The 23774-nt window shown below is 40.3% G+C and overlaps 2 protein-coding genes across 2 annotated transcripts in view; one reads left to right on the top strand and one right to left on the bottom strand.

The window, feature by feature from the left end:
* galcb (galactosylceramidase b) overlaps positions 1 to 3150 on the bottom strand; it is a 32270-nt gene extending 29120 nt beyond the window's left edge. The window contains exons 1-4 of the mRNA XM_061082893.1: positions 3076 to 3150; positions 2721 to 2903; positions 2554 to 2622; positions 2408 to 2471 (exon numbers count right to left, since the gene is read on the bottom strand). Coding sequence (XP_060938876.1) covers positions 2408 to 2471; positions 2554 to 2622; positions 2721 to 2903; positions 3076 to 3135 — 376 coding nt within the window. The 5' untranslated portion in view covers positions 3136 to 3150. The remainder of the gene's footprint in view (positions 1 to 2407; positions 2472 to 2553; positions 2623 to 2720; positions 2904 to 3075) is intronic.
* Positions 3151 to 8530: 5380 nt separating this feature from the next.
* syne3 (spectrin repeat containing, nuclear envelope family member 3) overlaps positions 8531 to 23774 on the top strand; it is a 68381-nt gene continuing 53137 nt past the window's right edge. Inside the window, exons 1-4 of the mRNA XM_061082419.1 lie at positions 8531 to 8621; positions 11576 to 11733; positions 12695 to 12867; positions 13495 to 13804. Coding sequence (XP_060938402.1) covers positions 11590 to 11733; positions 12695 to 12867; positions 13495 to 13804 — 627 coding nt within the window. The 5' untranslated portion in view covers positions 8531 to 8621; positions 11576 to 11589. The remainder of the gene's footprint in view (positions 8622 to 11575; positions 11734 to 12694; positions 12868 to 13494; positions 13805 to 23774) is intronic.

Below are 23774 nucleotides of genomic sequence, written 5' to 3'. Positions count from 1 at the left end.
TCTCCCAGAAGCAATTTTACACTCACCAGCCCTGACTGGCAGGCAGACGTGACGTGTGTCACTAGAGGAGGGACCTCCTACTCTATATAAGACCGGATGTCACGTCATTGCCTTTAGTCTAAAGGAAGTGACGCTGAGAAATGAAATATTGGCTGCACCTAAAATATGTGCTGGTGCACCTAATGAAAAAGTTAGGCGTACCAGTGCGCCAAGGAAAAGTTAGTCTGGAGCCCTGCAATTATGTATTGACATTTTTTGTACTCTAAATCAAATATAAACTGTTATTTTCCTTATGTTTCTCATGTGGATAGCATTTCTGGAGAACATGTTTGTCAGAGACTTATTATTATAAAAAGGGAAACTGCACTCACTTTTACGATGGGAAATTGGTGCCATATCAGCATACTGACATGCTATCAGCTAATCACATGGTCAGATTTTGTGTAGCTGCACAACTTTGATGAATTGTAAAAGTAGGGAGTAACAGCTCAATGACAATGGTGCTAGCCCAGGCAAGACGTTGGACTATCCAACACCGCAGAATTGAAACTGGTCAAAATTAGGTTTGTTTTAAAACCATCTTCATAGCTCGACTACAGTCCCTGACAAAAGTCTTGTCGCTTGGGTACAAGTTGACCTTAAGTGCCCCTCAAATATATTTGTAATCAATTTTTTTTTTTTTTTACAAGAAATGGCTAATTTCAATCCCAACAGCTTTTGAAATAATGTTTTGGTGCCAAACGAAACTGCTGAAAAGCATTCTAACGTTCACAGCTTGGTAAAGCCCACTGAGTCCGTTTTTGCAAAGACAAAAGCCTTGTCGCCTTGTCATATGATGCACCCAATCCTAGATTACAGCCTCACCTTTGATCAATAATTGATCGATCAATTAGTGGGTGTGTATAAAAAGAACCCCAGCACACCAGATCTTCACATCAACTGCAACTTGACCACAACATGCCTAAGATTCACCCAGAGACCAAAGCGTTGATTATCAAGAGGCTGAAGACCAGATCCACTGCTGAGGTGGCTGACACCTTCAATGTGTCTCAGTGTCAAGTACAAAGAATAAGAAACAGATTTGAAGAGACTGGAGATGTTTTTGACAAGCCCAGGTCTGGCAGTACCCGCAAGACAACTGCTCGGGAGGACCGTTTGTTGGCTCGAAAATCCAAGGCCAGCCCCTTTTCCACTGCAGCAGAGCTCCACCAGGCCTGAAGTCACCTCAAGTCCCTGTGTCAACCAGGACAGTTTGTAGAATTCTGTCTCAAAATGGTCGAATTAGTGCCCAGAAACCAGCACTAAACAAAAGGCAATTAAAAAAACGTGTGGCATTTGCCAAGGCCCACAGACTGCTTAAAGGATGGACGCTGGAAAAGTGGCAGAAGGTGGATTTCTCAGATGAAACTTCGGTTGAATTACATCAAAGCCGCCGCAAATATTGCAGGAGACCTACTGGAGCCCGCATCGATCCGAGATTCACCCAGAAAACAGTTAAGTTTGGTGGTGGAAAAAACATGGTCTGGGGTTACATCCAGTATGGGCGTGTGCGAGAGATTTGCAGGGTGGAAGGCAATATCAATAGCCTAAAATATCAAGAAGTATTAGCTACCTCTTACATTCCCAACCATTAAAGGGGTCAAATTTTGCAGCAGGCTGGTGCTCCATCGCATACTTCCATCTCTACATCAAAGTTCCTCAAGGCAAAGAAGATCAAGGTGCTCCAGGACTGGCCAGCCCAGTCACCAGACATGAACATCATTGAGCATGTCTAGGGTAGAATGAAAGAGGAAGCATGGAATACGAAACCAAAGAATCTTGATGAACTCACGCACCACTACTTAATTCACTGATGTTATGCAACATATTTTTTTATTTGAAGTAGATAATTTGTTCAATTTTCACATTACTCTCTGTAGGCGACAAAACTTTTGTCTTGCCAAAATCGGACCTTTCCGTGTTCATTAAATGATCAATCTTTCTTCAGTGAAGCAAATTTATTTTAGTATATTAAACATAATTTGGGAGGGTTTTTGCTTTCATATGAGCCATTTCTAAAACCAATGGATAAGTTAAAAGTCAGGTTATAGGCTGTTGTTTCTACAAAATGGATAAATGACAAGACTTTTGTCAGGGACTGTACATGCCTGACACAAGCTGGGTCATAACCAGGGCCAAGTCTGCAGATTTTCACTCTAAAAAAAAAAAAAATCATCTTTAGGCATGAATGTTTTCATGTGGATCTCTTTTCTCTCACTGTTTATGCTAATAAGAACTATGCCACTTCAAGCCAAGTTCCGGGCACAACTGGACAAATACACTCTTTTTTTTGAGTGCAGGTTTGTCAATTTAATATCTGATGATAAAAAAAATTCTGACAGTCAGGTAGAAACATTATGTCACTCACCAGTAGTCTGAGCATCTCCTCCGATCTCCACCTTCAGTATTTGCAGAGAAGCTCCAAAGTTTGGCTGAAGACAGAGAAGACGACGCAGGAGTGAGACTAAACGTAGGTTCAGCTCAGCTCTATGGCAAACTGGAATCAGAACTTACTTTAAACAGGAAGTCTAGGATCTGGCTGCGGTACGGCTCTGCGTAATTAACTAGTAACCGAGACGTCGCCTGGAGGAAGCCGGAGATTCAGCGTTACCTTCATACACATTCAAGCTATTGACTTTCCTGAGGAACCAGGAAGTGGATGGAAAACAGGCTGCACTCACCCCTCCGCCGCTCAGACCTCCAACTCCGTCAAACACCCGCCCCAGTCCTGCTTTATCGTCTAGGACATAAACGTGTGAAGAAAGACAAAGACCCAGGGACACAGTGAGGAAGAAGACAACAACAACCAACCCTCTATGTACCATCCTGCCGCTGTCCGTCTGAAGGCAACATGCGCGTGGTGTGTGTCACATGACAGCGCTGCGGGGCGGTCACATGCTCTTTTTTTTTTTAATTTGACCTTTATTTAACCAGGAAAGTCCCATTGAGATTAAAAACCTCTTTTTCGAGGGAGTCCTGGCCAAAAGGCAGCAACAAATAACATATGTACACTCACAATATTACACTCACAACATATAAACAGAAATTAAAATGATAAAAAACAGTTACAAATAAATTAAAATTCATAAAAAACATCTGCAAGTAAAAGAAGTGGTCTGAAATGATCTCATCGTAGATTTAAAAGCGTTCAAAGAAATCATTTCGGTTAATTTAAAATATTTTTGCAGCCAGTTCCATGTGGTGGGAGCAGAGTGGACGAATGCCCTTTTTCCTGATTCAGTGCGGGCCAATGGAACTAACAAAAGCATCCGATTGTTTGAGCGCAGACTGTAAGAAGCAACACTTTTCTGTGTGATTAAATTACAAATATATGATGGCAGTAGCCCAAGCATGGCCTTATAAATAAAAGTGCACCAATGTCCCAGCCTCCTGGTGGACAAAGAGGGCCAACCCACTCGAGAATACAATTCACAGTGATGGGTCAGGGCTCTACAGTTAGTGATAAACCTCAGAGAAGCATGGTAAACAGCATCAATCTTACATAGACATTTAGCTGAGGCATTCATATAAATCAAATCTCCATAATCTAAACTGGATAAGAACGTTGCAGTGACAAGCCGCTTTTTCACCTCAAAAGAGAAACAAAATTTGTGCCTGAAGAAGAAGCCCAATTTAAGTTTCAATTTCTTCACAAGATTGTCAATGTGGGGTTTGAAGGAAAGGGAATCATCAATCAAGACACCAAGATATTTATAGATATGAACCACCTCTATGACATTTCCCTCAAGAGTGGACACTGTAGGGAAAGTTTGAGGTACTTTCTTAGAGTTTGAAAACAACATTTGTTTAGTTTTTTCAGTGTTGAGGACTAATTTTAGTTGCAGGAGTGTGTGCTGGACTGCATCAAAAGCTTTCTGCAGAGATTCAACAGCTCTAGCAGGAGTTGATCCAAAACAGTAAATAATTGTGTCATCTGCATAAAAATGCATGTTAGCATCTGACACGTTTTTTCCCAAATCATTAATGTACATAATGAACAAGAGGGGTCCTAATATTGAACCCTGTGGCACGCCCTTGTGGACACTCACAAATTCAGAACACAGACCATCATATTTAATACACTGAGTCCTGTCACTCAAATAATCTGTGAACCAGGAAACTACATGATTTGACAAACCCAAGCAAAAAAGCCTATGCTTTAAAACAGCATGGTCCACAGTGTCAAAAGCCTTTGACAGATCATAAAAAGTGAAGCACAGTGCTGCTTATTATCAAGAGCAACTAATATACCATTGATCACTTTTGTAGCTGCAGTGATGGTACTGTGTTTTTTCCTGAAGCCTGATTGCAGTTGTGAGAGAAGATCATTAAATGTTAGAAACTCTTTTAACTGATCACACACAAGAGATTCAAGAATTTTTGACAAGGCACACAGATTTGATATTGGCCTGTAGTTGGTTAAAGCTGCTGGATCACCTCCTTTTAATAAGGGGGTAACAAAAGCTGACTTCAATACAGATGGAATTTTTTTGTTTTCAATTGAGAGATTAAAAAGGATTGTAAGAGGCTGTGCTACAAAATCAGCTACTATTTTTAAAAAGTAGGGCTCTATTGAATCAGGTCCAGGGGATTTTCTGCTAGCCAACGTTTTGAGGGCTTGATGCACTTGCTGCACAGTAAAAGGTAAGAAATTAAAGGGTTCTCCTGAAAACCTTGGAGCTTCTGTGCAGGGAAACACAGGGGCAGCTCCCGTAGAATCAAACAAAGAACCAGATAATACAAAATGATTGTTAAAACAATTTAGAACCTCAGTTGTATCATAGACTGGGACCGAGTCTTTTAGAACAAATATCGGAAGAGCCGGAGGACTTTTACTTACAGATATAGATTTAATTACTTTCCAAAATTTCTGTGGATTATTAAGGTTCTCAGTTGTGACAGATAAATAATATTCAGATTTAGCCTTTTTAATAAGAGTAGTGCATTTGTTCCTTAGTTGCCTGAAAATAGAACAGTCAGAGGCAAAATCACTTTTTCTGGCTTTGGCCCATGCCACATTACGTCGATGGATGGTATCTGACAACTCTGGGGAAAACCACGGATTATCTCGTCCCTTAACCCTGAATTTCCCGATGGGGGCATGTTTATTTACAATTTTCACAAAGTGTTCCTTAAAGAATGTCCAAGCTAACTCCACGTCCGGCAAAAGACCTATGTGTCCCCAATTTACCAAAGACAAATCATGATGAAAAGCCTGTTCATTAAACATTTTTAAATTCCTCTTGAAAATAATGCGTGGTTTACGTTTGGGGATCTTTGTGTCCCTGCAAATAGCAACAACACAATGATCACTCAAATCATTGCAGAAAACTCCCAAGGATAAGAATTTATGAGGAACATTTGTGAGAATTAGATCAATCAAAGTTGACTTTTCAGATTTTTTAAGATTTGGCCTTGTAGGTAGGTTGACCAGCTGGATAAGATTAATAGAGTCACAGAAAGATTTAAATCCATCCGAAACTGCATTTAGCCAGTCCCAATTCAGATCTCCAGCCATTAAAAGCTCATTATAATTTAATTTGGACAAAAGATGCTGCAATGACGATAATGCCTCCTTTGTGGCAGATGGAGGCCTATAGCACCCGACAACAGTCATAGAGAGGGACTTTGCTATTTCCACCTTCAATGCCAAAAATTCGAATTGCTTAGAGATAGACTCAGACAGAACAATTGAAGCATCAAATCTTGATTTAACGAAAATGGCTACACCACCGCCTTTCTTGGGCCTATCACTACGATAAACATTGTATCCGAGTATGCTAATGTCTTCATTTGTAATAGAACTCCCTGTGGGGCGAGGGGCAATGTTCTGTGTCCAGCTCTGAGGACGACTCATATTATATACTATACTGATGTTGTCTACCCTCCTACGGTAGGAAAGAAGCGGCGTTTGTTTTTTAATAACATTTTGCTTATGACTTATTGATCCGAGTAATCTGACTTCCGGGTCACAGAAATCCTACAAATTAATTATTTCTGGTTGTTTAATTTTGAACAATACAGAATTCCACTTATTCCTTTTAACACACAATAATAACTAACAGTGCTTCTTCTATGTGTTTTTACTATATTTTGTTATGCATTTCCCCCCCCCCCGTCTTAACTTTATGTAGGTTACTGTTAACTTTTGAAGCTGTGTCTGTAACTAATCATACTGTTTCTCTTCCCCATACAGACATTACCCTGTTTTCCTAGGGCAGGGGTCGGCAACACGTGACTCTGGAGCCGCATGCAGCTCTTCAGCCCCTCTGCAGTGACTCCCTGTACAGTGTTGTGCATTTCGCGCATATTTTTTGCGAACGGTGAACTTAACAAATCAGTTTTCATATGACAGCATGAAATGAATGTGTATGTGTGTGTGTGTGTGTGTGTGTGTGTGTGTGTGTGTGCTCCCAGATAGTGCGCACATACACCGGTGGTTTGCATCACATAGTGTTCTGCAAGCCTTTTTTTCCTAGGACAGTGAAAGCATCGCCCACCTTAAAGGCCGGCGCATGCTTCTGCGTCGTCAGGGGCCCGCAGGCACGCAGCTGTAACGCAGGACTCGTTCTCATTCATGGTTCTCCAACCGTTGCGCGTGTTGCCATGCAATTCCCCGCCAGAACACTAGGCGCAGTAATGTTTTTTGTCGAAGTCGGCTCTTCTTCGTGTGTTGCACGAAGAAGAGCGATTTATTTACATCGCCACGGCGGCTCCTCAGAGCCTTTTTCTGGCGGAAAAATCCGCCGGTTAGTGACGGGTTATACTAGTGGACATAGTGTCGGATCTCTTCTGCCAAGTGCTCTTCTATCTGGTCCATATTCGTTCTTCTAAATCCTCCGTGGTTTCCGGGCATGAACCGGAAATGCGACTCCGGAAATGATGTAGTCAGCAGACCAATCACAGCCCTCGCGGCCGGGTGACGCTTGCGGGGCTTTGCCGTCTAGTTAGAAAAATTGGCCGACGCACGTAAGGACGTAGGAAGGGCCGTGAGGGGCCCGGAAGGGCTCCTGCGTCTCCGTTCCCGTGAAAACGCAGAAGCATGCGCCGGCCTTACTCTGCCTCTGATTGGTTAGTACTCAATGCTTTGTTTGTTGGTTTAGGTATGAGGAGTGGTGATTATTTAGTTAGGATAAGAATTCGGAAATCAAACTAAATTTGGCCTCAAATGAAAATCAAACATGAAGCGAACTACCCAAACAAAACAATTCAGCAGAAATACTGTTTCCTTATTAGGTTGAATTGACACATGACCAGGGTCAGAATGTCAAAGGGAGGCTTTCCATATGCAATGAGATATAGTTATGTTGATTCAGAAGAGGATTCTCAGATTACTCAATAACTATTGGTGCCAGCCTCCTTCCAGGACCTGTACATCTCCAAATTCAGGAAACAGGCAGGAGACATCACTGCAGACCCATCACATCCTGGACACAACCAGTTCCAAGGCCAAAGCTAAGAGAACAGCTTCTTTCCTCTGGCCGCCACTCTGATGAACACTTAATTGTACCATACAGTGTCAGGAACAACCTTGAGCTATAATCTGGTATCTATATATTCAAAATTATAATGTCAAAAAAAAGGAATCCCTTCCTTTTTATTCTTCAGTGATTAAAAAGCAGAAGTTATTAATTGGTCTTTACTTTTCTCAAAAATTGTACCGTAAAAATTATTAAAACTTGGCATGGACGTAGACAGGCACATTGTTAAGAGAAAGTTGGTGAAAGTTTCATTTCACTTCTAAAATATTTTATTCATTCAATAATTAGTTTCAGTGCAATTAAAGTTGAGTTTCCCTTTAATCTTCTCAAATTTGTACAGATAAATCAGTTGGAACTTGACTGTATACAGGGACAAGTTTTTTGTCACCCATTAAGGATTCTTATTTATTCAATATTTAATAAGAATCCATTATGCAAGTGTGTCAGTGCAATTTGAGTTGGCATTTCCTTGAATTTTCTCAAAAATTGTGGCGCAATCAAACTTGACAAGAATATAGCCAAGAAAAGTTGAAACAGAAATCCATTGAATGTTTGTCATCTCTTCAGGATTTTTTCTTTCCTTGTTTTATTTGCAGAAATTATGAATCAGTCACAATTAGTGAAATATGAGCTGACTGTATAAACTTTACAGAAAGGGTACTTTAAACAACATTAACTTAATCTTAAAAATGAATCAATTGCAATTTTAATGCCACATCGTTTGGATTGTTTCTCAAAAATACTATGCAATATCTAATTTTATTATTATATCTATTGTTAAATATCATATATCGTCATTCTACTTATATACCTCCAACACATTCGTTTCATTTGTTTAGGATACCTCGAAATAGATGTATCCATTTTAAGAATGTTCTTTTCAGTTTCTGCGTGTTATAAGTTTCGTTAGATAACAATTCTGCTATATGTTCGGATCGGTGATGTAGTTTACACGATGTTCTTGAAGGCACCGTAAAAAAGCTTGTTGACTCTAGCCCGGACGGCCTCGGCTTTACTTCCTGCCTGCCATAACTTTATGGAACTCAATACAGCAGGGCAGTTTTCCCGTTAGTAGTCATCTCACTTGATGAACACAAAGCCGTAAGTGTCTTTATTTTTACAAAGCATAAGTAGATCAGTGAACCTGCATCGTAGCTCAGCTAGCTATGATGATGGGCCTCTCTCTGTCTAAAAACTCGGATAACTCCTTTTAGCCTCTCGCGCTTACACGAGCTCTATATACGATTACTGTAATGTAATGAGCTGCATAGAGCTACAGTTTTCCCATTCGGATTTGTTGTATTATGTGGCCGGATATACCCATGCTGTCCATTCGTTGAATCTTAACTTCTAATTTAGCTTAGCGTACAGCTCGTTATTACGTGACTGAATGTACCTCTGCACGTTCTTAATGTAAAAAGGAGCAGAGAAACCGTAGCTAGCAGTGGTAGGAATGGAAACAACTAAATATTACCACCGTCAGTGGCAAGCTGTCTAAATTAAGTAAGAGGGGCTTCGTTGTCTTCATAAAGACTGCGTTCTGCTACAGTTAAACGTAATAGTCTAGTCAAGTTAATAGCCAAAACAATGAAAAACACAACATCAATGTTGTGAGTTTAAACTAAATTTAAAAGGAAAAAGTTGTGCCATGTCAAAAAAGGAAATACATGTTAATCTATCATTCTAGGATTCCGGTGCTAATTAGCTCTGGAATTAAGTCTTTAATACACTTTTAGACTTGCTCGTCTTGTTCATTGCCGATTAACATTGGAGAAAACTATTCTCGGTAGTTTCCTAGTGCATTGAGTTGCCACATGAATGCTAGGAGAAAAATGTGCAATATTTAAGTCCTAACATTACATTTGTGTAATTGTAACGTTAGGTTTAAAATTTTAAGTATGCTTCTATAGAGGATAGGGAGGTCTTTTCAAGAGTCTAAGGGTGGAATGTAATGGTTGGAAGAAATTTGTCATTTCTTGAAATGGTTTCCTTCCAGCTGTGCCTTTTTGTGCTACTGCTGTGCAAGGACTCCTCCCTTTCATACATTTTACTGCACTCTTAGCTTACTCTCAATTGTGTTTGCTCAAGTGGCTTCCCAGCAACACTTCATGTGGGCACACAGATTTTATGCACAATGCCAAAAATGAAATGCAAAAATACTAGAGGTGTGCGAATACACTAGCCTCACAATTTGATTAGGATTCAGCAGTCAATGATAGATTCACATAGATGCATCTCGATGCATTTCTTTGTATCACATCCACAATTAGTTTATATACTGTTACTGCACTTGGCTGCTTTTTCATCAATTAATAAAATCAGTTGGACAAACATGAACTGTTTTCTTTCAAAAGTGCTTTAAAAATAGTATTGACTGTTCCTGTTATTTTATTTGTGCCGTAATTTACCTAAATAAGGTTTTCAATTCAAAAATCTGACTACAACATTAAGTCTATGACAGTGGTCAGTGCTCTTTCCGCACTGACTTCACATTCATTCAGTTTAGACGTGTATGCTGTTCCTAAGGCTTAAAATGATAAACTCTAATTATAGGCTTAACTGTATCAAGGTGGCCCCGCCTGGCCCACCCTTAGCACCGAACTGCACTGAGGCGCATTACTCTGCAGGTCAACAAGTGACTCAGCTCCTGTGATGTTTTCTAATCACTCACACTTAGAAATTATCTTAAGGAAAGCCTACTGAAGTCATATTAATTTTCCTGGATATGGATTTATTTTCCTTTTCTGCAAAAAAGAAGTTAAAACCTGTCGTAATCTGCGGGAAAAACTTCTGTCTGCAGGATTTTGTGTGTCTGTGTCTGCTCGGCTCTGTTACTCTTCACACAAACTGATAATCACTTGTATATAGTTATTAATTGATGATGTCAGATCATGACTCTGGATTTTGATGTCCTGACTTTGTGCGTCACGTTACAGGTGTCTCATAAAGTCTAGAGCGAATCAAATAAAATGGTAAATGGTTTTGTATTTATATAGCGCTTTTCTAGTCTTGATGACCACTCAAACCTCTTTACAGTACAGTTTTACATTCACCCATTCACACACACATTCATGCAGTACATTTATTAGCAGCACTTTGTTGTTCTGTGAGGGGCAATTCGGGGTTCTGCATCTTGCCCAAGGACACTTCAGCATGCAGATGGGGAAGACTGGGGATCAAACTGCCAACCTTCAGGTCGGAGGACGACCGCTCTACCCCTCAGCCAGCCAGAACGATCAATTAATAACTGAATGCATTTAATTATCAGTTCTAAGGGAAGTTTAACAGAGACGAGCAGACACACGAACAGACACACTCCTGCAGTCAGAAGAGAAGTTCTCCCCGCAGTTTATGACGCAACATTGTGTTTTTTCTTCATTGTTGCAGAAGAACCGACGCCCCGTTTATCCAGGAACATAAAATTAATTCAGCGGGTTTTTATAAAGATCAGTTATACGTGTGAGTGATTAGAAAGTATCAGAGGACCAGAATCTCTTGTTGACCTGCAAAGTAATATGCCTCAATCCAGTAAATGTCTATTAAGGTTCAGCATGTAGAAAATGAACTGTATTTAAACTTCATACTTATTGTATTGTATGATTATCATTAATAAATATATGTATTTTCTTATTTTGCAGAGATTATTCTGTCGTCAAGATATGCCCTGACGGTACTAACAATGTCCGCTGTAGAGAAAACCCTCACACTAGGAACAGAGGTTTATAAATACCGACTATAAATTACTTTACTTGCTGGCTGAAATGAGGACAAGATTTACTTTCAGTGTTTGTTCGAACCCTGCATTCTCAACAACATAGTTGTTGTCTTTGTCAACTGGAAACTGGAGTGTTCCCACACAGGAGACTCAACTAATGAGAGATGGTCTTCACACTTACAATGACTTCCTTGTAAATGCCCATGTATTTTAAATGTGTATAATTTGTTCGTAATATTCACAGACATTTTCTTTTAAAAATGAGTGTTTCCTCCAAAAATTATAAAGTTCTGATTTTATATTAAAATGGGTCTGAGTCTAATGGCTGTTTCCTTGTCAGGCTTGGGACTGATCATGACCCATCAGAAGCAGCAAGATTTCACGGAGAGGTATGAGGCGGCCCTCTTGTGGATGCAGGCTTCCCAGGAGATACTTAAAGCGAATGACAACACCCAGGGGCCCCTTGATGCCTTGGAGGCCAGACTCAGGGAGACAGAGGTGTGATACTTCACTAACTGTCTGAACCCTTGCTACTTCTTTAGTACTTCGAAATTTAGAGACCACTTTGACACACCAAAATCTGCATGAGATACACTATTCAATCACTTTTTAGTAACACCGGTGCACTGTCTTTTTCATGCAATTTTCCAACTAGCCATTCATGTGCTTTGCATAAAACCACGTGGACAATGATCAGGAGCTTCGTTTAATGTTTGCATCAAACTGAAAAAAATCGATCTTTGGCAGTGAGATGATTGTTGATTTTCAGACAGAGGTGTTTGGGTATTTCTGTGTAGAGGTCAGCCGATAGTGGATTTTTTAAAGGCCAGTGTAATAACGCCAATAATTTGAGAAGAAAATAGATGATTGCCAATGAATGAAATTGCAAATAAATGTTTGGTGAGTGAGTGAGGACTTCCAGGGGCAAAATGAGATAGAACATGAATGTCACTGAGACCACATTTCATCATGTGGGGGGAGGAATCTGGGCAATGAGAACAGCAGGAAAATATGGAAAGTATGGGATGCAAATTTGATCATTTATCAAATATATAATATATTATTTAAATCGGAGCGAAAAAAATAGAACAAATGCCGAAACTATCGCAGAGCAGCGAGCCGCCCTCGGCGCTGTGCGGCGCTTCGCTGCCGGTTTGAAAAGCCCAATTGATTAACAACGCTGCAGAAAGGAGGCAGACAACATTTTGTGCTGCTGCGTCCAGTGTGAGGCTGGCGTAACGGTTAATGGGGAATGCATACTCATGTTTGTTTTTTTATAATTATTACTGCAATTTTTGTAAAAAAAAACAAAAACTTCTATTGTATCAGTTAAGTCATTTAACCCTTTTTTAGCCTTTTAAAGTATCAAATATATATTGAATACTTAATTCTACAAGAACATAGTTGACACATTTTTATGGACTAAAAAAGTATTCTCTTTGACCCTCTGAATGTGTAGAAAATCCATCAGTCAGAGCATGAAGGTCGTGTAAAGATGGAGATGGCGCTGGTTGCAGCAGAGAAACTTTTGGAGAACGGAGATGAAGAACTGAGGAAACACACCCTCGCTAAACTCAAATATCTGAAAAGTCTGTGGGAGGAGACCTCCACCTACATCATCCATTGTCACAGGTGCTGCTTTACCCACTTCAATTTATTTAGGTCACTTCAGGTGTATATATTCTGGTACGATTTTGAGGGGTTTGATTTAATTGCTTTAGATGTGTGTCTTCAGAAATAGTTCCATATATCAAAGAAAAGCCAATTGCAAATACAGCATTAACCATGTCAATTGAATGCTGAAGCTGTGTATGGATCATGATGTTCAAGCAACAATATTTCCCCCTAAGTTTGAATTAATTAGTTGCATTTCAAACTTTTGACTAAAGTAAATCTTAACTCGTGGTCCGGTACATTTGTATTCATTAATAATCATTCAGTCACACAATACTAATTGGTTGTTTATGGACTTGTTAGCCATCTCATTGACAGTAGAACAGACTGAGATGAGGTTTTAAATTCGAAAGAAATAAGTTGTTTAGGGAAACTTGAGTTGAAATCCTAAATAGTTTATAAATCATCAATAAAATATCTTTTTACTTTGACAATGAGCTTGCTAGGTATGTGTTTTATAAGCCACATACACTATCTATCTGTTGTTTTTGACTAATCTGTTTTGCACAATATTTGAGGTATGACAAAGAATTTGTTTTTTCTCAGCAAGTAATAAGTGACTAACATATTCAACCTAACATGCAGTCGAATTGAGTGGGTGTGGCTTCACTGGAGTGAGTACCTGAAGGCTTACGAGGAGATTGAGCTTTGGCTGACAAGGCAGCAGCGCATCTTGAATGCTGGAGTGGAGCTGCAGCTGGGGTTGAAGGAGAAGCTTTGGCAGGTGGACCATCAAAGAGTGATAGTTAGCGACATTCATGGACAGGCTGTGCTGTTGGAGAGGCTGTTGAACGAGGCGGCAGCACTGCACAACAGAACCCAGGACAACAGTGTGGAGCCCAAAACCCAGAAGAGGCTGCAGGAGGCTTACAAAGACGTCCAAGAAAGAGCTGAGGTAAGGTGCTTATTAATATGGTCGGACTCATCTGCACTATTCACTACTGCCTGTAGTTGAACATATTGTGTCTACACTATTTTAATCCCTTTGTCCTTCACAATGCAATCCCTGTTCTCTGAACTTCATTGTACATAGTCATGGCCATTTGATATTTGTGCTTCTTCGGCTAGGGACGGGCAGCAGTCGGATACAGCACAACTGTTTGCACATGCAAACGCTGAAACAAAGGCAAAACTTTTACATAATGCATATTTCTGCCTCAGGGCATGCACTTAATGTCAGGTGGTTTTAATAAAGGGGAAAACTGTGTGTCAAATCATCACACTTCGGGCTGCATTGTCATGGATCTTAAATAAATATGGCATGCTGACTTGACCACATGAGAAAACTATAACTATAAGAAGAAGAAGAAGAAGAAGAAGAAGAAGAAGAATTAAGGTAGATACACTCCAAATAATAATTCACTGGTTCAACTCAAACAAATTTAGGTTACAAATTACATGGATCTTTTAAGTATTTTCAACTCTTTCAATTATTGAGTTAATGCTGCAAGTCTTTTATGGTCATACTATCCCAATTACTTAAGTACATCCAACATGATTTGCTTTGAGCTCTAAAAGCTTAATCAAGTTGTTTTGATATTAAGCATTCAAATTATTGCATTTAAGTTACCCTAGCTACTCATGTAGCTTAAGTAAGAACAACAAATAGCAATTCCAGTTTAATATGGTCAGACTCTTTATGTAAACACTGGTCAAACAATTTATTCTAACCATGAACAATTATGCCAACTTCTGTTCACAAAATATACATCCCCAGATATGTCCTACAATACTTGAAAAGAAAAAAATGATAGCAAGACTGAGCTGGTTTCTCGTCCTCAAATGAGATAGTCTTCATAGTAGGCCCTTTAGCAGCCATTTTAACAATTCATTGAAACGTAAACACAGGTGTAATGGTGTGATTAATAATGTAAATTATGATTCTGTTCCATTAAGATGAGCCAGGGACCTTGTATTGCACATAGTAGGGCGATCGATCCCCAGTCTGACCCATCTGCATGCCGAGGTGTCCTTGGGCAAGATGCTGAACCCTGATGGCCCCCCATAGAATAACAAAGTGCTGCAATTAGTTGAACTGTATGAATGTGTGTTTGAATGGGTGAATGTAAAACTTTAATGTAAAGCGCTTTGAGTGGTCATCAAGACTAGAAAAGCGCTATATAAATACAAAACCATTTACCATTTACATACTCACCGGAGTGGCTTTGACTCACTAAGTAGAACAGGACCATAGTTCATTTTATAAAATAACCCTGAGACGTGTCAAAAATGGCGGCAGTGAAAACCAAACTACAGTGCATTTAAATGCGTCAAATATTTTCATGCTGTCACCACAAAGTTGCCCTCAACCAAGACAAATTAAATATGACCACATACTTAAAAAAGATTTTGATGATAATCATGAACTTAATCCAGTTTGTCACAACCAAAAAGTAGATTGGATTGGATTGGATTCGATTTATTGTCATTACACAGAGTACAGGTTCAGAGGCAACGAAATGTAAAGAAAGGTTGAAAGATTATAGCATAACATGAGGGGAGGGAGGAGAGGAAAACAACCCCCAGACTATGCTCCTAGAGGAGTACAATGTGGGAACAGGAAAAAAAAACACCTCAGCACGTAAGCACATACATTTTAAACATGACTTGCAACGGGGAGGGGGGAGGGGGGATGGATGTAAGCCAGTGACTGGGTGTTCTGAGCCCAGCCAGTTGGGGGATGGAGGTAAGCCAGCAGAGACAAGCAGCCATCCGGTCCTGCAGCCTTGAGCCGCTGGTCACAGACCCGCCTGTCACAGACCCGCCTGTCACAGACTCGCCTGTCACACTGGGGGTACGAAGCAGGCGAAGGCGTGGGATGGGGTGTGTGGGGGATGCATATCTCTGTGTAAAATGTACGTGTGTATGTATGGAAAGTTCGTGTATAGGTAGGCCTGGGTTGTCGCCTTCCCCAAGGCCACAATCAGACAGATTCTCAGTTCGAAAGATTGTAGTTACCATGGAGACAGCCTTGATAAGGTCCTAGACAGGGACAACAATCCACAGGTGTCTGTGGGAAGGGGGAAGGGAATGCAAGAGAGTCACTGGACCGCTCTACAGGGGATTTGTTTTTCCAGTCAGATACAGCCCTGTACAAATTTAAATACAATATATTTAAAAAGAAGAGCAACACAAAGTACAGTGAACAGTTTGAACTTCAGTGTTTCTTACCAAGTGCTCTTTGAAGAGGTCCTCCTCCTTTTCTCTAAAAAACACCACCAGACAACGGATAATGACTTTTCTCCTTCTTCCACTGAATCATCCTGTGAACAAAACAAGAAAAAACATTTTGTAACTGCTCATCCACAAAGTTGATAACATATCTTTGTAGGCTTCACAGATGTTAGCATCGTCCTGGTTGTACCTCACTTAATATTTCTCCCCAGTTGGGTGAACACAGAAATATTTATTCAAAAGTGGTAAAAAGACAAGTTAACATCTTGCTCTTAATATTTACTTTGTACGACTTCTTACAATAAGTTGTCAACTGACGAAAACATGTTTTAAGCTGAAAAACGTTTTTATTTTAAGGGCGATTTATTAACCCTCGAGATATTACTTTATTGAAATTAGGGGTGCAACGATTAGTCGACATCGTCGACAAAAATCGATGACAAAAATAGTCGCCGACGAATTTACTCGTCGATGATTCGTTGGTTACGTCATAGCACGTGTTTTTTTGGCCGTGCAGTTGAACTAAACGTATCTTTACCGGAGGTGCTGATGAAAGCAGCTGAGGAGTGAGCCATCTCGCTTCCTTCCTATCTCTGAAAGTCGCGCATGTGCAATAGCGTCAAAACACGGGCCAATGGCGGCCTCCGCTGCAGCAGCATCGCGTACCAGAAAGTAAAAAGTTCGGGAGAACTTCACCCGTAACAGCCCGAAAAAAAATACCTGCAGTATTTGTACAGTGGACCTGCTCTCCATGGAAGCAGGACACGTGCATGTGAGGAGGAGGCACGTGTGACATCGTAACGGAGACGATGCAGACTCGCCTCTGTCAGATGTTATATGTACACGTATATACCTGCGCCCAGGATTCTAGCATCCATTACAAAAATATGGTTTAAACTTTTTATTAACGAGTTTAATAGCGAAATGTTATCCTATTGCCTGACAAACGCCTTTTATTAATCATAATTATTTAGTCAGAAGAAGACTGTAGTTTCGTTTGTTGAGGTTTTTATTGCTGTTACTTTTCCTGTCATTTTTGTTAACAGGAAAAATGAATACTTGATTTTTAATTTATTTGTTTTATTAGCACTTTGCCTGTCCTTGCTTTTTAAAATGGACAAAAACTTGCTTTGTCTTTGCTTTTGTGTCAACAATACCCTTATATGCAACAAAGTTTATTAAAAGACATTTTTTTTGAATGAAGAATCAATCTTTATTGCCTTTATTTTCAGTCATCACATGCCTCGAACAACCTCAAGCTAAATTTTAAAGCTGTTTGCTAAATAAGAGCAATTGAGAATTTGTGTCATTCATTATCCGATTAGTCGTCTAATCGTTTCAATAATCGGTGACTAATCGACTATCAGAATAGTCGTTAGTTGCAGCCCTAATTGAAATTGGCATCACATATCTTATTCTTTACAATGTTATTGAACAGTTGTTAGTGATCAGTGCATGGTCAGGCCCATACCAAATACCAGTGCACCACTTTGTTCCCAGACCACTTGATAGTAGAGTGGTGTAGTGGCAAGGGCCATGGACTAGGCCATCTGCCTCGACCGATTGGGTTGAGCAGGTAAAAATGGGGAGGAAAGGAGAGCTGGGAAGAAAAAAAGGGAGAGACGAGAGAGAGACATATGGGGGAGAGGTGTAGAGAGAGACCAGGAACACTTGTGCACCACCAGGTATCAGCTCTGACTAGTTATAATTAAAACATTAACATTGGAAATATGTGATTGATTATTAATGATAGCAGCAACAATTCATACTGCACTTTGAGTGACACGCGACCAGGCCTATCATCAGTCTCATTCTGACGATATCCCTGGTAAACACAGCTGAAATTCCCGTTGTAATGTTTGGATACAGCTATAGAAGACCGGCCACATATTCACAGTCGCTTATGACGTTTCTGAACGGTAAGTTACACTGTCCCGATGTTTGTTTAAGTTTTAGCAGGACTGTCTGCAAATGTAGGAGTAAGTTCTGAGTTGCAGTAGCGTATTTCAGTACGGAGTAACGTCTACGCTACACCTTAGTAATGTCTATGTTACTCTGAACCTCTGCATGTAGAGCATGCGGTGAGCAGTGTGGAACAGCTGTGTCCTTGAAGAGTTGCTTTAGGTTGAGAGTCTGTGGTGAAATGAGCCTAGCACACTGACAGGGCACGTCAGAAGAAATAAAGCTCTGGTCTCGAATAGCAACATTCTTAGGAGGTATGTGCAGGGCCGGTCTTTCCTACAGGCGACATAGGCGGTTGCCTAGGGCGCCACTCAGAGGGGGGCGCCAAAAACTGCGCCCAGCTAAAAAAAATATATATATATATATATATATTAAAAAAAAAAATGTTGCGCCCCCTTCTATATGTGGTATGCCCCAAAATATTGTATTTAATGACTAACAGTAATTAAAGATTATTCCTACTAATATACGTGATAGTCACGTGGGTTTATGTTTCATTAGAGAAATCAGTAAACGACCGCAGCGCTCAGGTGGAACGTTTGGCACTGGAGCAGTTGCACCCCGTACTGTTTCTTTGGGGGGAACGTCCTCCCACATTCCAGATGCAGTCTGGATGAGGAACTGAATGCTCCGTGTCTTAATTGCTGCTGCATTCATCCTGTATTCTACGGGTTAGTAGTGGGTGAGAGTCACCTACGTTAGCTCCTAAAGCTTCGCTTGATCACGAGTGTCATTGAGACATATTGATATCGTTTTGATTGTCTACTTAGACTGGTAAAAACTAAGAAACTCCGCTGTGCAGTGGGACACTCGCGCCAATAGGTGGGCGGGGCTACATTCGCCTGTATAGGTGTTTATTTTACCTGCGCGTCGTCTTGCAGGCGGTTCGAGATAGTATATTGTTTACTTTAGACAGGGTGTAGTTCAGCTCCGACACAAACAGACTCTGTTATTAAGTCATGTATTGTTATTGTGCCTTATAAACCCAGTTATACGCCAATGTTCAATAGGTCTATATTGTTAATGTTTATATTTCTTTATGAGTGATAATGTTTGAAGTAAAGAGACACCATAATAATTGAATGTATGTTTTATGCACTTTAAAATGCAGTTACACTCAGAGAAATGCTTGTACTTGATTTGTGTTTAATTGAATAAGATGCAGTCTGGATGAGGAACTGAAGGCTCCATGTCGTTACTGCTGCTCCATTCATGCTGTATTCTACAGATATACTTTGTTGCTGTGGTATTAACATTAGGGTAAAATGAGCCAAAAATCGAAAACGGTGTTGTCAGAACATGCTAGCACATTGAGGCTTATGGTTAGAGTGTGTGTGTCCAAGCAACTTCTTCTTCGAAGAAATAATTTTATACTTTTTTCGTGGAAAATCATTTTGAAAAAATATTTTATTTTTTTTGGGGGGGGGGGGGGGCGCCAGGAGTGAAGCTTGCCTAGAGCGCCAAATGTGCTAGGGCCGGCCCTGCATATGTGCACGTAGGGCTGATCGATTATGGAAAAATCATAATCACGATTTATTTTGGACAATATTGAAATCACGATTATTCAAACGATTACTTTGGAGTTTGAAAACATGATGCATTTATTCAGTATTTCTCTCCAATAAACACTTTGAAACTGAGAACTTAGAAATTTACCCTTAAAAAAAATGTCCCCATATCTCCCCTCACTACAAGCACACAAGCAGACAGACAGGGGGAAAGACAGGGGTGGGGGATGGCTATGAGGACCATCATCATTTACACCCGAACCCCTACATTGAACGGGTTACATAAAACAACAAGCGGAGAATTGCGGGCTGACCGGCACAGAGAAATGTGGGTCCGATGTGAACCCGGCATTATCTGGTTCACTGAGCTGAGTATCATCACTAATCTAACCCTCATGGCATTTTTCACATAAGAATAATTGCTACTCACCTATGGCCAGGTGGAGTCCGTGCCCTGTTCCTACACACACAAAAACAGTTTTCCGAAGATATTCCCTCTTCTTTTAGGTTTGTAAAAATGTCCTGACCTGTTCACGTCCACTCCGGAGCGCGGAGCAAAACAGCATTACGTTTTCCGTCAAATCTGCATCTGATGAAAACAAGCAGCTGGGCAGAGTTTAATATATCTGTGGATTCATCAAACTGTATAGCATATTTCCCTTTCTTAACTCTATCCACCAGCTGGCACTTTATGTCCTGGGCCATATCGCTTACGCGCCGGGCAATAGTCCCGTTAAACAGCGGCATTGATTCCGGCTCACAGGCTTATAATTTGCATGGCCAGATTTATAGCTACAGCAGCTGGTTTAATTAACGTTTCGCCGATTGTGTGTGGCTTTTTTGCCTGTGCAATTAAAAAGGACTTTCTTTTGGCCTTGCAACTCTCGCTCTGCTAATCCGTGTCGTAATAACCTCATGGGTCAACAAAGAAAAAGGAAAAAACTGATGGAAATGTTTTTATTGCATGGTTTTATTCTAATTTAATTTTAAAATTGTATTGGTTTTTGGACGGCATCTCGCGACCCCTGCCCTACGCCACTGTCTGTGGTAGCTAACAAGCTGCTAGCTCAGGAACATGTCTGCTTGGTGTCGCGTTCGGTGTGGAGTGGAGGAGAGGTGATGGATGACGGGGAGCGGGGGTTGTTGGTTCGGAGGCTGGACTGGTACCGGCTCGGTGGGGCCGAGAGAAGACTGTTTTCATACTTTGAGGGTACCTACTGACCCCCTTTTAAGTATCATGGAGAGTAGGAGCCCATAAAATGTATTTTATTTTGTATGGGCCCTTTAAAGATTCTTGGAACCACAAGATAGCATGTGTTCAGGGAGCGAGGTGATTTATTTGGATAATATGGTGTTATGAGCTCTTTGATGTATGGAGGGGCTTGATTGTTAAGGGCTTTGCAGTGTTTCTCTGAGATTTTCAGGGCCTCCGTTTTGTGTGAATTTAGGAGTAGGAAATTTTGGGTCATCCAGGCCTTGATGTTCTTGAGACTGCCGGTAGCGATCTTTTCCGTATTATTCAGGAAGTGCCTTTTCAAAATAAAAGAAACCATTTCAAAATAAATGTATCAACTTTGATTTGTTGTGCCTTTTGTTTGCAGGGTATGAATAAATAAACATTATTATCAATTTGAACTATGAACAAGTTCAGAATTTAAATGGTGAACTATGAACGTGAACTATTCATGTTTACTTGTATGAACTGAACTTTGAACTAGTTCATGAGAGGTGTGAACTTGCACAACACTGGTGGTAGATGCTGCATAGAGTGGATGATGGAATCGATGTCACGAGAGCTAGAGAAGGATGATATTGCGGACGACCAACAAGTGGAAGCATCGAACTTTCCGCCAGTTGAGATTAAAGCAGATGAAGAAAACCCGTGGCCACATCTCAGCAAGATGTTTGTAGACTAGTTGTCATGTGGTTCATGTCTTGACATGTCCTCCCAAAAGTTCTTAAATGTTGTGTTGACATGTAAAATGTTTAGTGTTTGACATGTTTAATGTCATTGCACTTACATTTGTAAAGATTCTCCTTTAATTAAAAATAACTGTTTTTGGATTGGATTTATGACCCCTTGCCCTTTTTTGCACTGTATAGGAGCGGCCCCCATCAAGTTGTTGGAAGTAACTAAGTAACTTTTACTTAAAGTACATTTTAAATGAACTACTTTTTACTTTGACTTGAGTAGATTTTTAGATGGGTACTTTTACTTGTACTTTTGTAAAATTTCATCAAAGTAAAGGTACTTTTACAAGTACAATATTTCAGTACTTTTTACACCTCTGGACATTATTAAGGTTTAATTAAGTGATTAGATTCATCAGGCTTCATAGATTTGGACAGCTGGGTGTTGTCTGCGTAACAATGGAAGTGTACTTGATGCTTTCTGATGATGTTGCCTAAAGCAGTGATTCTCAACAAGTGGTTTCATTGCACCTGTTTTCAGTGGGTCACGGGCCTTTGCCTGGGCAAAAAAAAATTTTAAGAAAAAAATCCTGTGCTTTTATTTTGAAGGGGATTTTTTTATGCAGCGCAGTATTCACACTCCTTAACAGTATTTGCAAAAGAGTGTGAATAGGATCAGTTTGTCTTTTTGAAACTACTTCTCAGTAGTTGCACCTTTTTATTTCAAGTTTTTCATGAAAGCACTGTTGAGTCTGTTAAAAAAGGATGAAGTTACTGAATTGTTATGTATGTCGTATTACCATGTGTCCTTAAGATACACTTTTGGGTTTTTTAAATAAATTGCAGCTAATCGGGTGTAAAAGGGAATATTTCCCTCTCTAGCGTCGCCACCTGCTGGTCGTTTTGGTTTATCATTAATACAATTTTGTATGGCATACTGTGATATTCTGTTCTATCTCAGATTCCAAACTGCACCATATTTTCATGTCATTAAGGGGTGATGGTGGGTCCTGAAGCCAGACCAGTTGAGAACCACTGGCCTAAAGTGAGATATATAAGGTGTCCAAGGACAGAACCTTGTGGAACCCCATGACTAACTTGTGTTTGCATGGAGGAGTCATTGTTAACATTAACAAATTGAAATATATCTGATAAATGTTCAGAAACATCATGTTGTTTAATCCTTTCATGTTGTTCAAGTCTCTGTAACAGAATCTTATGATATATGGCAAGCAGGGTTTTCCCCAGAAAACTTTCTTAGCCTGGTGGTAGGGCCGCTAGAGAAGCCGACCGACGGCCGACCGTGTTTTCGTAAAAAAAAAATGTTAAAGTTGACAGGAATTTTGAAATTACGACAATTATGTGTTATTGTAAGACGTTTATTAACAATACTTATTAACATTACATAATACAGTAAATAAAATAAACATAAATATTATCAATTCGTTTTCAAGTAAAATCTAAGTGAATCTAAAAAAACAAGCCATTTCTTGTCACATTTAAAAGTAAAATAAATTGACATAAATAAAAAAGTGCAAACATGGCCAAGGGGGAACAGAGAACTCAGGGCCTGAGGTATGCTGTGTGACCTCTTTTACTTCTTGCACAGGGTGAAGGTTGGATCACTGCAAGTGATCCGTCTCGGCTTCTGAAAGAACTCCTCTAGAGCCTTACTGTAGTCAAGCCACAGAGGGACCATTTATTTTTATACAGAGGCAGTTAGTAAGCTTTTCCCATGCAGCCTGTTCCTGAGGTCTGTCTTGATCTATTGAAAAATAATCACATAACTAAAGGCCAATTTATGCCTCTACGTCTTTTCTAAAACGGATAGATGAGACCGCCCTATCCGTCGTGGAACGCCCTCTCCGAGCGCCTCGGACAGCTTTTCGTACACCTCTGATTTTTCTAACTGTCCGTGTTTATGTCGGAGAGCCCATGGAGAGCCCTTGGCTGTAATTGGTCCGCGAACGATATCATTTCCCTACGACGTCATTTCCCTACGACGTCATTTCCGGACCTCAAACTTCCTGTTTCCTTCCCTGTGTCACATACCCAAACACAACTATGATTCTACGATTAATGTGACGTGTGTGTTAAGCCAGCGGAGTTGTCCGGCTGACGGTGGCTCGTTAGAGCACTGACCGCATGTGTGCACGGTCACATACAGTTATAACGAGCTTTCAAAACGGCGCTAGCAGGCTAGGCTAGCGGGCTAGCCACCATGCTAACTGCGGTGGTAACAGTGCAAAAACCCGCCGTCACAACTTTAATTCCACTTCTATCATGACACTGTTTCTACAATACCGCCAG

This window comes from Limanda limanda, chromosome 12 (genome assembly GCF_963576545.1).
Source record: "Limanda limanda chromosome 12, fLimLim1.1, whole genome shotgun sequence".
NCBI lineage: Eukaryota > Metazoa > Chordata > Actinopteri > Pleuronectiformes > Pleuronectidae > Limanda > Limanda limanda.
This window is presented reverse-complemented; position numbering and strand designations above follow the sequence as displayed.